Source organism: Orcinus orca, chromosome 6 (genome assembly GCF_937001465.1).
Source record: "Orcinus orca chromosome 6, mOrcOrc1.1, whole genome shotgun sequence".
Lineage (NCBI taxonomy): Eukaryota > Metazoa > Chordata > Mammalia > Artiodactyla > Delphinidae > Orcinus > Orcinus orca.
The window spans coordinates 38,172,495-38,189,293 of NC_064564.1; the positions used below are offsets into that span (position 1 = coordinate 38,172,495).

At 38.9% G+C, this 16,799-nt stretch overlaps 1 protein-coding gene across 1 annotated transcript; it reads left to right on the top strand.

Moving 5' to 3' along the window:
- The first annotated feature begins 3,292 nt into the window (after positions 1-3,292).
- Positions 3,293-5,521, top strand: LOC101286777 (speedy protein C-like). Its single transcript, XM_049711817.1, has one exon. The coding sequence runs from the start codon at positions 3,308-3,310 to the stop codon at positions 4,142-4,144; it is 837 nt and encodes a 278-aa protein (XP_049567774.1). The 5' UTR covers positions 3,293-3,307; the 3' UTR covers positions 4,145-5,521.
- Positions 5,522-16,799: the final 11,278 nt, after the last annotated feature.

Sequence of the window (16,799 nt, forward strand, 5' to 3'; positions counted from 1 at the left end):
TTACCTTTGCACACAGAAAACATCTTTGGAAATTTCTTCTTCCCACTCTGACTCTACTTGCCTAAACCAGTTTGTGTTCCATGAAGAGAAACAGGCAATGAATTCTCAAACAAAATAGGAGACCCTTCCAGCACACACACACACACACACACACACACACACACACACACACACGCACACACACACACACACACTCTAGCCTTGCCCTAAAACTCCCAGGGCAATAGAGTACGTTTCCAAGCCCAACCACCATCTGAGTAAGAGTCATTTTTTAATTAAACAAACCCAATTTCATATTTCACACAATGATGTAATGGCAGATCCTTGTGGAAACTGTGTGACACACAGCAACGCATGTGAAATGGAGGTAAAAGGAAAAATTAAATGAAAATACATATTTGAGCTGGTTATTAGGAACAATAACATTTCCAGGAATGGGTCACTTGGGGAAGCAGTTGATTTGGCTGGGGATAAACAGTGCCTCCTAAGTGTGCCCTGAGAAGAAACGATCAGAACTTAATTTTAAATCTAAAGATTGTAATAAGAACTTGGTTATTTAAAGTCACTGTCAAAGAGAAGGGAGCAAGCATGAGCCAACCCCTAGAGGAAGAATCATGGAATGCTCATGTTGCCCTTGAGGTCAGAAGAGGGGCAGAGATTAGTTCAATATGCTAAAGCTAATTTCTTCTGGTCTTTTCCAATGCTGTAGCAATAGGAACCCTCTGGTTACACAGTTGTCTGCCGCAACAATGAGTTTCTGAGATCTGCATTAATGTATGCGGCAGAAAGGAGAGAAAAGATTCATTCCATAGAGAGCTCTCTGCCAGCTAAGGGTTTTGGTGAAATGTTTGTAATCCGATGCTTTTGGTCTTAATCTTCTCATTTATAGACTGATTTTACATTGCTGAACACTCACTATGTTCCTCCCAGACCAATGCTATTTTTGCAGAAGAATAAATACACGGTAGACATGAAATGACAATTCTTTTTTTGCCCGGGCTGGAATCTAAAATTTGAAACAGCTGATATTCTCTTCCTTAAATAACTAAAACACAGATTTGGTAGTTTACCTTGGTGTTCTACCAAGAGTGTGCTCAAATGGGCATACTTGAACTGTGCAAAGGGGTAGGAATTGAATGGTTGGGTGGGCGGCGGGGAACAGCAGGATTGGGTGTAAGATGAACCATTTCCTGAGGCTGTGCAGGGGAGGACAACTCAGGGCAGTGCTTGGAAATGAAGAATTTGCAGTTAACAGTCCTTTAGGTATAACCCTGAGATCAAGAGAAAGCTAATGAAAGAACGATTTTACTCTCTATGTCAGAATCAACCAAAATTAACTAGGCTCTTAATTTTACATATTATCATAAAGTCTATAAATAGATTATGTCAGGTTTAAGCTTCCCAGAGATTAAAATTGACTGTATTAATCTTTCTTTAAAGCATCATTATATTTCTCTGGAACACAAAAGCAACATGCTATGAGTCACAAAAGTATGCAATTTCAAGGACAGTTGATACTGTGTCACTCAAGGCTTCCCAGATACCAAATAAAAATTCCATTGCTTTGCATGTGTGTCTTACTGTCTTGCTCCCCTTGCCTGACTACAACTCAATGACCTTCAAATGCAATATCTATTGTTGCAGTAACTTTCATCTTTACCTAAGTGAAGCAGAATCAATGCACTTGACCAGCAATTCCAATTAGACCACTATAGACAATCCTGCTGAATCTGCAAGCTTTGGATTTATATTGAATTAATGAAAGCTGAAAGGGGTTCCCATATTACAGCCACACTTAATGCATCCTTGTCAAAAAGAAATGTAATTACAATATTACACGTGCATAGTAGGTTGATCAACTTATGCAAGGTGACAACTATGAATTGATCATGTTAGATCATCAATAAAAATCCCTGTAACTATTACATAATGTGCCGCTTTTAGATTATTTAATTCCCTAGAGCCTGGATGGTTCAGATGATTGGTAAAGAGATATACATTTAGAGTCACTTATTTTCATGTCAATGGTTTAAATAGACTGGTAGGTAGTATCAAAGGCAACTGCTCCATATCAATTAGCTTTTATGGTTTAAACAAAACTCAGGTCTTAGTCTAACAATTTATTTCTATATGGGTAAATCCAAGAAAAAAATATTTTTAAATATTTACAGTTAATTTTTGGAGTAAAAAAAAAAAATCCTGAAAAAAAGGAAAAAAAAAGCAAGGGAATGGATAAGATGGCAAAGAAACATTTACATCTACTGTCTGGGGGCTCTGATTTAGGCATTAGACATGCCTTAAAGCATTAGCTTTGCCAATCACCTTTAATATTAGTTTTTGGCTTGCTAGATTAATTAGAAGAGAAAAAGAATCTAAGCTCTAAAATGTTTTTAAAAAAGAGAGAGAAAGGTGCATCTAGTTACCTAAGTACTACGATCAGTTAACCTCTGTAGTAATGTTGACATGATGGTTGGCAAACTTGACTATCTATTTTCATCAACAATAGTATCAATAGTATTATGTCAATTTCTTATCTGAGATATTACAGAAAAGAAGTCCCTATTCCCCTTGACCCCTACTAACAAAAAAAACCAAAAAACAAAAACAAAAAACAAGGAGAAATAGGAAACACCATAACCCTGAACCAAAATTTATGACGAAGGGTTACTGAATGTACTGGAAACTGTGCCCAAGGAAAGGAAGACTCCAAAAGAAAAAGTCTGAGCTCTGCAGACCTTGAGATAACATGTTCTCCAGACCATATGGCCCACCAGAGGGGTCAACCCAGCTGCTTTGACTGGAGCAGCAAGGTCAGGGTGTGTGGGCTAGCCAGGCGAGCTTCCCACAGAGAGGCAGAGGACTTACTTTTGCAAGAAATAGTCTGTCAGTGAGACTGGAGCTCGAATAAACCTGGGTACAGCTTTGGTTACATGAAGATAAGTAAAATTTAAATTGCCAAAGAAGGACCTGTGTCCAAGGAGCCAGAGTGATTTCCCCCATCTGAAGGCAGAATCATACCAACCAGGCAGAGTGCTGTGACAAAGTAGTCAGAGGCAACATAGCAATTGTTTCTGTTATCCCAGTTTATCTCTGATTATCCCTACACTTTTGTTCTCCAAACAGCTAGTCCAGGAAAACTTCCACCATTCAATGATGGACACCAACATGGAATTTATACACATACTGCAAGAAACAAGGAAGAAAGAAACAAAACAAGTGAAGAATACACATCAGGACGCTGTAGGTTAACTCCTGAGCTCAGGTCGCCCCGTCCCACCCCCCCTCACCCACCCCCACCCCCCAAGAGATGAGTGATGCCCAAGATCCTGCCACAATCCCTGCGGTTGGCACCCAGGTGAAGCTGAGGGGCTGGAGCCGTCAAGGGGAGGGGGGTGAGTCTTTCCATTTCCGCCGGCACGAGGAGCTCCAGGCCTTCCTCAGCCTTCTGGAGCACAGTTTCCTCCAGGATTTCCTCTCCAAAGATCCCTGTTTCCAGATTTCAGATAAGTATCTCCTGGCCATGGTGCTGGTCTACTTCCGGCGCGCCAACCTGCAGCTCAGCGAGTACACCCACAGCAATCTGTTCCTGGCACTGTACCTTGCAAATGACATGGAGGAAGAGCTGGAGGACCCCAAAAGCGTGATTTTTCTGTGGGCCCTGGGCCAAGATTGGCATCATCGAGTGTCAGACTTCCTGTGTCAGAGGGACAAGCTGTGGGCACGGATGGGCTTCAGGGCTGTGGTGAGACGCCAGAGCTGCGAGGAGGTCATGGCCAAGGAGCCGACCCACTGGGCCTGGACTCGGGAGAGGCATCCCCACCACGGCAGGGCTCAGAGGAGCTACCCAAAGGCCCAGATCCCCCTCCCCCGGGGCCCCGGCCTCTCGCCACCCCACTGTCCCCTGTGTGGCTTGCCCCCTTGCCACAGCCACCGCTGCCACCAGCCCTGCCCCTTGCCTGTCATATCCAAGTGCCCTTCCCAAAACCCTGAGCGGCACCGCCCTCCCTCCCAAGCTTGTCTCTCAGTGGCTGGAGACTCCTGGAGTGGGGCCTTCCTCATTGTCCTGCCCACCCAGCTGCAACTGGAGCCAGGCACCTACACCCTCCACATCTTCTCAAAGCTGCTGCCGTGCCCTCGGCGCTGACACTCGCAGGGTGAAGAACAGCCCGTCTGCTCCCTGCTGACCCAGTGCTCTACTGGCTGGGGCCCCTCCGGCCTCCTGTCTACTTGGCCTCAGGCTGGCAGGGCTGCCCATGCCCCCTGCCCCTTCCTCCCAACCTGCAACTTGTACGCACTCTGACCTGACTCCTCAAATAAATTCATGTCCACAGGACACCAACTGTGCTTAGGCCCTAGTCTGGGTCCCTGACCCAGGGTGGGGGCAGGGAGGGAGCTACCGGGAGAGGGGCATCTGCCACGTTTAGGTACCAGTGGTTGGAGACCCATGAGCACAGGTCCTGTAATAGCTCCTCTCCTCCCATTCGTGACCAGTCATCCTGAGCCTGTTTCCCCTTTTTAACATCCATGTGGATGGTGAGATCCACACAGTGCAGATGGGACTAAATGAGATGAGGTATCTGCAGTCCTTAGAAGAGGGTCTGGAACCTCCTGGACAAAAAAATGCTCAGAAGGAAAACGGCTCCATTGTCAGTCTAGAAATGCCTGTAGGGTCAGGTCTATTTAGGAATGAGCCTTGGTCCTTGCTCTGGGCGGCAATCGGATATAATGTAATTATTATAATACAAGACCCCCTCTCCCTTCCCCAAAGTAAGTTTGTTAATTGGGGAGCAGGGAAGACTCACCCGAGGAGCTGGCATTTGAACAGGGCCTTGAACAATGTCAGGTTTGCCCGTGCTCAGGTGGTGGTGTTGGGGTGCTGGTGGTGAGGAACAGTGTTCTTGGAAAGACAGTCCAGAGTAGTGAGTAAGACTTGGTCTCTGGTGCCAGACAGCTTAAGTTCAAAGTCCAGGTTTATGTGTGACTTTAGCCTGTTATTTAATCTCCTCTACTGCCTCATCTGTAAAATGGGTATTACACTAAAAAGGGTGTCGGTTGAGATTTGAATGAGTTAGTCCTAGAAGGGTTTAGAACTAGGTTTCAAGAGTAGAGCTCAAATGTGGGTGTTACTAGTAGAGGGAACTGCTGCCCAGAGAAAGGCTAGAGGGGAACGTACGTTTGGGGAGCGGCCAGAACACAAGACAGAGAAGTCTAAAGGGTCAGGTGGCAGAGGAATCTGGACGTGATTCCCCTGCCTCTCTATGAGTGGCTCCCAAGAAGTAAGGAGGTAAAGCCTGGAGACTGCGACCGTTAGAAGCCATGACAAGGGCTGTGAAGTATTTGTAAGAGTTTTCCAAATAGGTAATATGTTCACATGTATGTTTTGAATTTTGCACCAAGTGTCACCGTCTACCCCTGACTCCCAGCCATCTGGTTCCCCTTCCTGGAAGCAATGAAAGTAATAATTCATGTCCTGCCAGAGAAAGAATCTGAATGTCTATAACCAAACGTGGTATAATAAAAATATACATATTAAAAAAAAAAAAAAAAAGAATACACATCAGAAAATTATACACAAATCAGTTTGAGATTATGATCAAACATCTTCATGAAAATTAAAGAAAGCAAATGTGATATGACTTCAGAGGGAGAAAAAAACAAAGGAAAAAAAATCAGGGCTCATAAGAGAAAAACATAAGAGAAAATTATTTGCTTTTTAAAGGACATGAAATGAAAGAAAATATAAACATAGTGAAAGTCCTATTAGAAATAGAAATTACTGGAAAGAAGTTAGAAACATATAGGAAATGCTTTAGAAAATTTGAGCATATTGAAAAGGAAAATAAATCTTTTTTTAAAAAATGACTTAAGGGTAAACGTTAATTATGTAAGACAGTTAAAGGAGAGCAGCCTCTGTATCTTGAAGAAGATAACCAAAAACTAGCAGAAAAAAATTCAAACATAAAATAGAAGACTCCTATAATTTAAATTAATTAAACAGAATGAAGGACCATACTAAGTCCCAGGAAAATGATTTGATACAAATCAGTTCTGATAAACCTGTCTAGAAAAAAAGTATATAACTTCAACCTTCTAAAAAAAGAACAAAGAGGGCTTCCGTGGTGGCGCAGTGATTGAGAGTCCGCCTACCGATGCAGGGGACACGGGTTCGTGCCCCGGTCCGGGAAGATCCCACATGCCGCGGGGCGGCTGCGCCCGTGAGCCGTGGCCGCTGAGCCTGCGCATCCGGAGCCTGTTGCTCCGCAACGGGAGAGGCCACAACAGTGAGAGGCCCACGTACCGCAAAAAAAAAAAAAAAAAGAACAAAGAATATCATTAGGAATGGTGGGGACTACTGAATCAATTTAAATATAAAAGTAAGTCTAAATATACTTGAAAATTATTGTTACATTTCACAATATTTAACATAATAAATTAACAAGAATGACAATGTAGAAATAATAATCTAATTAACAAAACAGGGAGAAAAGTTAGAAAAATGGCAAAAGGAAGTATTCAAAGAAATAATGGTAGAAAATTTTCCAGGATTAAAGAAAAACATTCTCCCAAAATTGAAAGGCCCTCTGAACCTCAAAGAGGATAAATAAACATAAAGTAGTCCTTACAGCAAAAGGGCAAGAATAGCCAAGACACTATTAAAGAAAAATTAATCTGGGGTGTTGGCCTTGCTACATATAGTAATTTTTTTAAGTATATTATTGACACTGAGATAGAAAAATAGCTAATGAAGCAGAAAAAAGAAGCCATAAACAAATCAAGTATATATAGAAACTCGATATATGACAAACTGGTAAGCCATATCAATGGGAAAGCAGAGACTATTCAATAAATGGTTTGGGGACAACTTTATACTCATATGAAAAAAGTTAAAAATGGAGGCCTACCTCACATAATTTCCAACTATCAATCCCCGATGAGTAAATGTGAAAAGCAAAATTTTCAAACTTTTAAAAGTTAGTAAAGGACTTTGGTTTCAGCTCTGATGTGTCAAGAGCTTAAAAGCCACCACTCGTATCCTTACAACAAGAAAAAAGCTGAACAAAGTGAAAATCAACAACTTTTCTTGGAGCCACAGGTAAAACCACCACCTGAAATCAGGAGCGGCTGATGAACACAGAACATCACAACTGAGATTAGTTTACCCGAAGCAGAAGCAGCTAGAGCCCTAAATTGATAGGGACACTGAAACAGTAACTTTGACAAATTGCTGGAGGCACAGTACAGAATAGCGTGAGAATGAGAAACTCCCAGGGGCTGCAGCCAGAGAGGGTACCACACCCGCATGGGTTTTACCTCCAGAAACCCTACCAGGGTTTCATAGTGAACAGACAAGAAAAACCCTCCTTTCTGGCAGGGGGAGAGGACAGAGGACAGCATTTTGAAATATGCTCAAAGCATTCTCCATTACAAAGGCTTATTCAATAAATAAAAAGAGCCTTGTCAGATGTGACAGAAGGGAAATTATTCAACTCTACCTCTTCTAGTCTTCCTGTCTCTCCTAAAAAGGAAAAAAAAAACAATGTTGAGAAACACTTGTGAAGGTCTTAACACAGGGACACAGGCCCACTAAAACACTGAGATATAGTCATAAGACTGTAGAACCCTTCCCTTCATCCCACATCTGACCACCACATCAACAGGGCTCCAGTATAATAACAGTGGGTTACAGCTGAAAGAGCAGCAAGATACAAGCTCTATTTAAGAAGGAACTTTCAGGGAAACCCAAAGCCAACAGAGGAGATAAAAACAAAGACACCAAGGGAAATTGAAGCCTCCTAAAACCTACAGCTACAGCAAATATTAAATCCAGGACAACTCCTAGCCAGATTTACATAAAACCTCACACTAAAGGCCTATTTACCTCTGTTTCTATTACTCAGTTCATGATATCCAGCTTTCAACCAAAATTTACAAGGCATGCTAAAAGGCAAGAAAAAACACAGCCTGAAGAAGCAAATAAAACATCAGAACGAGATTTAGATATGGCAGAGATTTTGGAATTATCAAACTAGGAATTTTTTTAAACTATGTTTAATATGTTAAGGGCTCTAATGGAAAAAGCTGACAATATGCAAAAACAGGTAATGTAAGCAGAGAGATGAAAACTCTAAGAAATAATTTTAAAGAAATGCTAGAAATCAAATCACTGAAACAGAAATGAAGGAAGTCTTCGATGGGCTCATTTGTAGACAGGACACAGCCCAAGGACAGAATCAGTGAGTCTGAAGACATGTCAATAGAAAATTCCCAAACTGAAATGCAAAGAAAAAGGAGAGCAAAAAAATAGAACAAACTATCCAAGAACTGTGGGACAATTTCAAAAGGAGAAACATATGTGATGGTGAAATATCAGAAGGAGAAAAAAGAGGTGACAGAACAGAAAAAAATATTTGAAATAATAATGGCTGAGAATTTTCCAAAATTAATGAGACACAAAACCATAGATAAGAGAAACTCAAAAAACACCAAACAAGATAAATACCAAAAAAAAAAATCTACTCCTGGGTATATTATATTCGAACTTCAGAAAATCAAAGAGAAAATCTTGAAAGCAAACCAGAAAAAAACACACTGTACCTATAGAGGAACAAGAATAAAAATTATATCAGACTTCTCTTCAAAAACCATGCAAGCAAGAAAATAATGGAATAAAATATTTAGTGTTGAAAAAAACCCCACCAACAGGAATTCTATATACAGTGAAAGTATCCTTCAAAAGTAAAAGAAAATAAAGAGTTTTTCAGTCAAACAAAAACAGGGACTCCATCACCAGCAAACCTGGTCTACAAGAAAAGTTCAAAGTTCTTAAGGGAAAAGGAAAATTATATAGGTCAGAAACTCAGTTCTACATAAAGAAAGGAGAAAAAATAAATAAATGAAAATAATAAAACATTTATTTTTCATACTCTTAATTGATCTAATAGATGACAATTTGTTCAAAATAATAATAGCAATAGTGTATTGGTTGATTATAGCTTATGGGTAAGTGAAATGAATGACAGAAATGTTATAAGGGATGAAAGAGGATAATTGGAAATACTCTGTTATATCTATACCACCCATAAAGTGATATAGTGCTCTTTGAAAGTAGACTAAGATTAGTTGAAAATGTATATTAAAATTCTTGAAAAACCAATAAAAAATTTTTTAAGTATAATTCATATGCTAGAGAGGAGAGAAACTGGAATCATATAAAATGTTCAATTAATATCAGGGAAGGCAGAAAAAGAGTAAAATATTTAGAAAGAAAGAACATATACAATAAATCAAAAGTTATAAAACTTGAAGATATCAATCCGTATATATATCAATAATCACTTTAAACATCAATGGTCTAGTGCCCTTCAGGTCTTGGAAGGTTTTTTATTCGTTTTTTTTTCAAATGAGGGACTCTGAACTTAAAGCTTTATTACCTTCATGGTAAATATACCTCTGTATTCTGTTTAAAAACAAAACAAAAAGAAACTAATGCATAGAAAAAGACTGAAAGGAAATACCCTGAAAATATTGACAATGTGTTTAGGTGTCATAACTACGGGTAGATTTTATTTTTTTCTATCTATTTTTCTGTACTATCAAAATTTTCTTTAAATAACCTTCTTTTGCTTTAGCATTATATTAGTTTAAGTGATATTTCCTCTGGCTTTAACTGTTCTACAGGCTTCAATCTTTTGATTAACTTTCTATCCAGCCCTTTGATGTTTCTAGGCTTGTGAATTGTTTATTCACAAGTTATAACTTCTCAACCAAATCTTCTTTAAAACACTATGTAGATGCATATATAAAGTTGCAATGCTAACAACTTCATTGATAACAAAGGAAAGACTTAGCTGGCAGATAGCCATAATTCTTACAGATTATGAAACAAACATGTAGGCAAAACTTTCTCCTCTGGCATATAAGCAAAACATTTTATAAGAGGCAAAAGTGCTCTCAATTTTTACTTAGTGAAACATAGTCATATTCATGTTAAACTACATTTGCCGAAGTGTTCATGGATAAATCCAAGAATAATTTTATTCAATCTTAGAATGAATTTCCTTGTGTGTTTTCCATTTAAGGAAGGCCTGTTGCTTAAACAGTGTAAAAATGCTGCACATTCCCATCATGAGTACAATAAAAAACCTAGAAGGGTCTGTATATGGTCACAATTTGTTGATGAATTTAGGGCAAATTTTCCAAACTGGAATTCCACAGAATATCCTTTCAAAGGGTATTTAAAGATATGGGATGAAAAATGACTCTTCTCAAAATATTTGGTAACATTGGGTTAAGCAAATGCTGTTTGTGTGTGTGTGTGTGTGTGTGTGTGTGTGTGTGTGTGTGACTTTGTTAGTTGTTGCTTTTAACTACCATCCTACTGACCTTAATGGGTAATAAGTATTATAAATTGTCAAGAGAAAATAGAATATGCTGCATTTTCCAAAACTTTTTTGATCATGGAGCACATTTTTCTTTCTTGAGCTATTGAAGTCACTAGATGAACATTTTGAGACCGATTATTTGGGAAAATGTTGACTTGGGTTCTAATGTTTGTTCCAATATGTGTGTCCTATGAAGTGTGATATATGGAATCAATGAAAATGAGAGTCATCTGTCAACATTGAAAACTAAACAAAAACACTGCTACTGGGGAAGTGGTTTACCTTTGCTTGAAGGCAAATTCCATATTTGTATTTTTAGCATAATTCAATCTGGAACATTGCAACATAGGGAAATATGCTATATTTTAGCATAATTCAATCTGGAACATTGCAATCACCCAGCCCCAGTATAGTCACTATGGAAACCTGTTTTTTTAAAAAGTGGGAGGAGGGAGAAGGAGAGAGATTGTGCAAAAGAATTATTAAAATATCCAAGATAAAATTGTAAAACGTGAGTTCACAAATGTATTCAGTTAAATGCGTGTCTACCAGTTACCCACCTCTTTCAAGTAAAAGTGAAACATTCTAAAGGAAAGCACGGGTGGGAAAAAGGATTTCACATTTACCTTTCTCCAAGTTTTTGCTAGAAATGTAAAATTCAATGAAGTAAATGATGTATTCCAAGTCTGCCACTTTAAGTAACACAAAATACTGTTGACAACAAAGCATTACACCAAATTACAAGACTGACTGTGACACCAAATACATGAACCATAAGAATGGCACATACGTGGTTGACAGAGCAGTTCTGGAAAGGTAGATGAATACCAGGTGAAGGTAAGATAAGCAAAATTCCCATGGAAAAGGGGTGCCGCACATAGGAAAGATGGAAAATACGCAAATACCCACAATAAGATCTTTGAAAACCACTTACAATTTTCTAAATTCAAGTTAGATATCCTCTTCAAGATAATATCCCTAGAGTAGGAACCACTTATGGTTTTAGGCTGCAGATAAAAGAATTTGCAGTCAGGCTTTCTCATCTGCCCCTCAGATCTGCCCTCTGCTGCAGCTGTTGGCTGTCTGGGACAAGGCAATGCTCAGCACAGGACTTCCAAGTTTGTGGCCGTTGCCTGCTGGAAACTTTTTTGGACTGATTATTCTTTGAACTTTGAAAATCCAGTTTCAAAATTGTCACTAATAATTGGAATACGAATACTGATGTCCTATTTTATGTGTTATGCATACTTTGTGACCCAGTGGTGTGCTGGAGACAATTTTATATGTCTTTCTTCCCAACTTCATGTTCAGTGATATCAATACAGTGATAGCTTGAAACCTGCTGTAGTGGAAGTATCGACACTATAGACATTCGCAAATACTACATATCATGGCTTTTTCTTTTCAGAAAGCCAATTGTTTGACACTTGCCAGTACACCTCTGTTAATGCCTATTAGTGTTCTGCAATTCTCTTGATTATTGATTGTTACTATTAGCCTTCATTAAAAGATGAAGCTGTTCTGATGCTTTTACCTAGATTCACATTTAGAGTATAAAAAGTGGGGAAAAAGTTATGATAAAAGATCTGGGCTCCCCCCCAACCGGTTTGCAAGGCAGAAATAGAGACACTGAGATAGAGAATAAACATATGAACACCAAGGAGGAAAGCGTGGGGAGGCGGTATGAACTGGGAGATTGGGATTGGCAATATATACACTAATATGTATAAAATAGATAACTAATAAGAATCTGCTGTATAAAAATAAATAAATAAAATAAAATAAAATTTAAAAAAAAAAAAATCTGGGCTCCCTCCAGAGTCTTGCCTAAAACACAGAGTATAATCTACTGCAAGAAATATCAAACTAATCTGACCAGAGCCCAAATGCCAGGGGAATTCTATCAGTACTCACACAGGAACAGGAAAAACTCTGCATTAAGGTATAGCAACCAGGCTTTTTGGTAAGAATTCTGAAAGTACCATCAGTAAGTTCTTTCAACGTGCTAATTGTAGTTTATAAGCACCAGCTATTAGTAACCCTTAATAATTCACTTAGCAAGTTTACTGTAAACAGAGCCATTGTATGGGGAGTTTTGGGTTCTACACTGCACAAAGGAATCTTTGTAGGGTTGAGCAGGGTCTGAAGTGCAGTCTGCCCTCCACCCTCAGGCTGCTGCGGGGCTGCAGCCACCTGGGCACCTTGTAATTTTTACAAAGGTGTAGTATGTGCTAAGGACTACACTGACAGTAAATAACCCTTGGTCATAGGTAAAAATAAAGAACTGGAGAATTGGGAGTCTTTCAAAGACAAGAAAAACAAACAACGAGATTTGCACTTTTCAATCAGAAGGCTCCTCCTAAGACCAGGGCCTATTTAGGAGACTTTAAAAATTATGCTAGAGTATTCCAGCCAGGACAACTCTGCAACTTCAAGTTCTGACCCACCCCTGCTACTCCAAGTATATAACAGTGATAGATTTGTTTTTTAAGTAGGACAAAGAAGTCACCGCCAGACTCCAACACAAGACAAACATGTCTGTGGACAAGAAACAGAAGACAAGTACAAACTGATGAGCAGAGATGGAGCCTTGGCAAAGCAGTAGGCAAGATGGGGAGAGAGAAGTCAAAAGATTAACGGAGAGAGAGGTGAACCGAGGGTCGGACATCTGGATGGATATGGGGATGGAGATGGTGCAAAAGGTAAAACCAAAACTCTAGAGAAAATAACAAGATGGGCCAACAGTCACCGAGTTGGTCCAGCACATGGAGGTTCTATGATCTCTGGCAGAGGGTAGAAACATCACAAGACTTGCCATAATGTGAGAAGCTATATTGTTAAATATGTATGTTAAAATGTTAAGGGTAACCACTGAAAGGAGGGAAGTACAATCTTCAGCTTCCAAACCAGCAGATGAATGAAAAGGGAATACAGGAAAGTTTATCAGTCTGTCAGACACAGGGAAGGAACAAAGTAAAAGAATGTGAAAGGACGTGAAATAAGGCAGCAAAAAGTAACTCCAGTTCAGCAGTGCTCACAATGCAACTCACTATTAAAAGACAACATTTGTCTGAATGCATTAAAAACAAAACTTCTGTGCTGGTTACGAAAAGCATACCTGAAACTAAATTACACAGAAAGGCATAAAATGAGGTGATAGAAAAAAATATATATCGTATAATATAAATGTAATAGCTAAACATATATTTTATAATATAGGTATATGTTTTTTCTTTCTATCACCTCTTTTTATATCTATCTATAATGATATTTAAGTGATAGATAATCAGGCAAATATCTAGCCAAAACAAAGCTGGTATATCAGTATTTGGATTAGATAAATAGAAGCTAAAGGAAAAATCATTAAGAGAGATCATTTGGAATCCCATATAATAGTGACTAGAACAATCTATCAGGAAAATACAAAAGTCATGAGTTTCTATACAACTAACAGCAGAGCCAAAACTAAGAGAATGGCAAAAAGAATTTGGCAAATATATCATCACTGTGGGTGATTTGAACATCTTCTAACAGAAACTGATAGACCAAGCAGACCAAAGTTTAGTAAAGATATAGAAGATTTAAACGGCCAAGTTAACAAGCCTGATCTAATGGATATATGTAACCCAGCACCAGCAGAGAATATACAATCTCTTCAAGTAAACATGGAATATTTATAGAAACAGACCATGTGCTAGGCCACAAAGGAGGCCTCAACAAATCCAAAGAATAAGTATCACGTAGGCCATGTTCTCCAACAGTAAAGCAAATAAATTAGAGAGAAATAAAAAGATCCTTTTCAAAAGGAGAAGAAACACTTCTAGAATAGGAAGAACAAATGGACCAAGAACCCAGAGAGATGTGCATTTAATCCCAGGTTCAACACGTGCCTGCTGACTGTCCTTGAAATAAGGCACAACCTCTCTGGGCCTTGGTTTCTGCACATGTCATATGGGTATAATAATGCCTCTCTCACAAAATTCTTGTGCAGCTTAAATGAGGAAGTATCTTAAAATCACCTAGCACAGTACCTGGCAGAAACTCAAATACTAGTTTTAGTCCTTTCACATAGTATGTGTTCAATAAAAATGGATTGAATTAATAGCTGCATAAATAAGTACCAAGTAGAGATAAATACACATTCTTTTGCAAGTGGAATTTAGAATAAAACTTAATTAATCAACAAGGTCCTCTTTTAAACAGAGACAAGAAAAACTATGGCACATTCTATGTTTTTAATTATCCTCCGATTTGCAAAGAAAGAAAAGATTTTTGTCAGGACCTCTGGAAAATCTGATGCTGTATCCTGTTTTTCCCTCTCATGTTCATTTTTCTAATTGGTTCAGATCATGAGGTCACTTCATCCAAATAAAAAACGGCTTTGCTTGTGAAAGAAGAGAAGCTTGGAGGACAACGTCTGATAGCTTACAGCTCACGATGCAGAGAAAAGCAAGCCGTGGGCACCAGTTTTCAGAGGGAACCCAACTAAATTCAAAGAGCCTAAGTCAGCTAGATATAAGAGAGAGTTTCCTGACAAAAAGGGCTACCACTCCATCACATCAGGCAGGGGTTTGTGTGATCTCCTTCCATGTTTGATGTTTCCAGATGTCCTGAACTTAGTACAGGCTGTGAGGCAAGCTGAGATCCACCCACCTAGCGGCCACGTCAGTTAATGAGGTGGGTGCAGTGATGTGACACAGAGACGCTCCCATCACTCTAATCCTCACATTGGCTGTCGCTCCTAGAAGGCTTTTCAACTTGTGTTGGGCCAGTTATTTGTTTGGTTGCTGCTTTCTTTCAGAAGAAAGCTTTTCTGCTCCCTTCATTTTTTCACTGGTGCCAAGAACTTGTCGATTTACTTGTTAGATGGAGCATGATATTCCCAAGGTTTTTTTTGTTTGTTTGTTTGTTTTTTTGCGGTACGCGGGCCTCTCACTGTTGTGGCCTCTCCCGTTGCGGAGCACAGGCTCCGGACGCGCAGGCTCAGAGGCCATGGCTCACGGACCCAGCCGCTCCGCAGCATGTGGGATCTTCCCGGACCGGGGCACGAACCCGTGTCCCCTGCATCGGCAGGTGGACTCTCAACCACTGCGCCACCAGGGAAGCCCTTCCCAAGGCTTTGATCAAAGAAGAAAACTTATTCAGATCTTAGATAAAGGTGGCATTCATGAGAAAGCTGATAAGGCCACTGATGGACAGTCCAAGAATTAAGCACTGCTACCAGGAAGACAGCTTGTGGTTCTTATGGAGCTGGACTTCAGTTTCACCCAACAAGTATAATGTCTTGGTTTTTCTCCCCCCACTAAAAATACTAAACATTTCCAAAGCAAATATGGATTAATTAGTGAACAAATAATTTGACTAGCTAGGTCAGTTTTTTATGTCATATACCAAAATAAGTTCCAGGTAGATTCAAAAATTTAAGGTAAAATTAATATAGGTGAATGCTTTTATAATCCTAATGTGGAAAAGATCTTGAGATCAACTGTAGAAACTAAAGAGAAAAACGGACATATTCTAAATGTTTGTATGGTTAGAAACGTCATAAATAAATTCAAAGACAACACACAGGAAAAACAGCTTTAACATCTGTGACAAAGTTCATGTTCTTAATATATAAAAAACAGTTATAGCCAAAAAGAAAAGAAAAAGGGAAAATGGGCATGATCAGTCACTTCCCAAAGGAGGAAATACAAGTGACTAGTAAACAGACCTAAGAAAAGTGCAACTTTAGTAGTAAACAAGGAAATGCACATTAAAACAATGAAATACCATTTTATTATTTTTACTTATTTTTTAGTTATTGCATTGGTAAAAATTCGAGTGAATACCCAATATTATTGAACCCACTGTTGACAATTATGTGGGGAAATAAACACTCTCTTACCAAAACCGAGAATAAAAAAAAAGTACAATTTTCGAGGGGTTGGGGGAGGGAGGGAAATGGAAATAGACATAATACATTAAAATCCTTAAAAATGGACACTCTTTGATCAAAGAATTTTATTTCTAGGAATTTATTCTCAGGAAGTAATCAAAAAGAAGAAATAGATGTGCTTTTAATCATCCAGGCTTGTTTATTGTAGCAATAAAGCAAATAATCAGTGTCATTCAATAGAGGAACGTTTAATTATGAAACATACACACAGTGAAGCAGTTTGTAATGATTAAAAATGAAGATGTGGAACTAGATCTATTGACATGTCAAAACGTCCACATTACATGAAGTGAAAAATACAGGTAAACAAGATTGTATAGCCTTATCCATTTTCCCCCAACCTTTCATCTAGATATGTATATACGTATATAAAGACACAGGGAAAACTCCAAGAGGATAGAGAGTGAAATTTTCATAGATGTTTCCTCTCATTGGTAGGATTTCAAGGAATTTTCACTTTCTTCTTTGGTTTTCTGTTA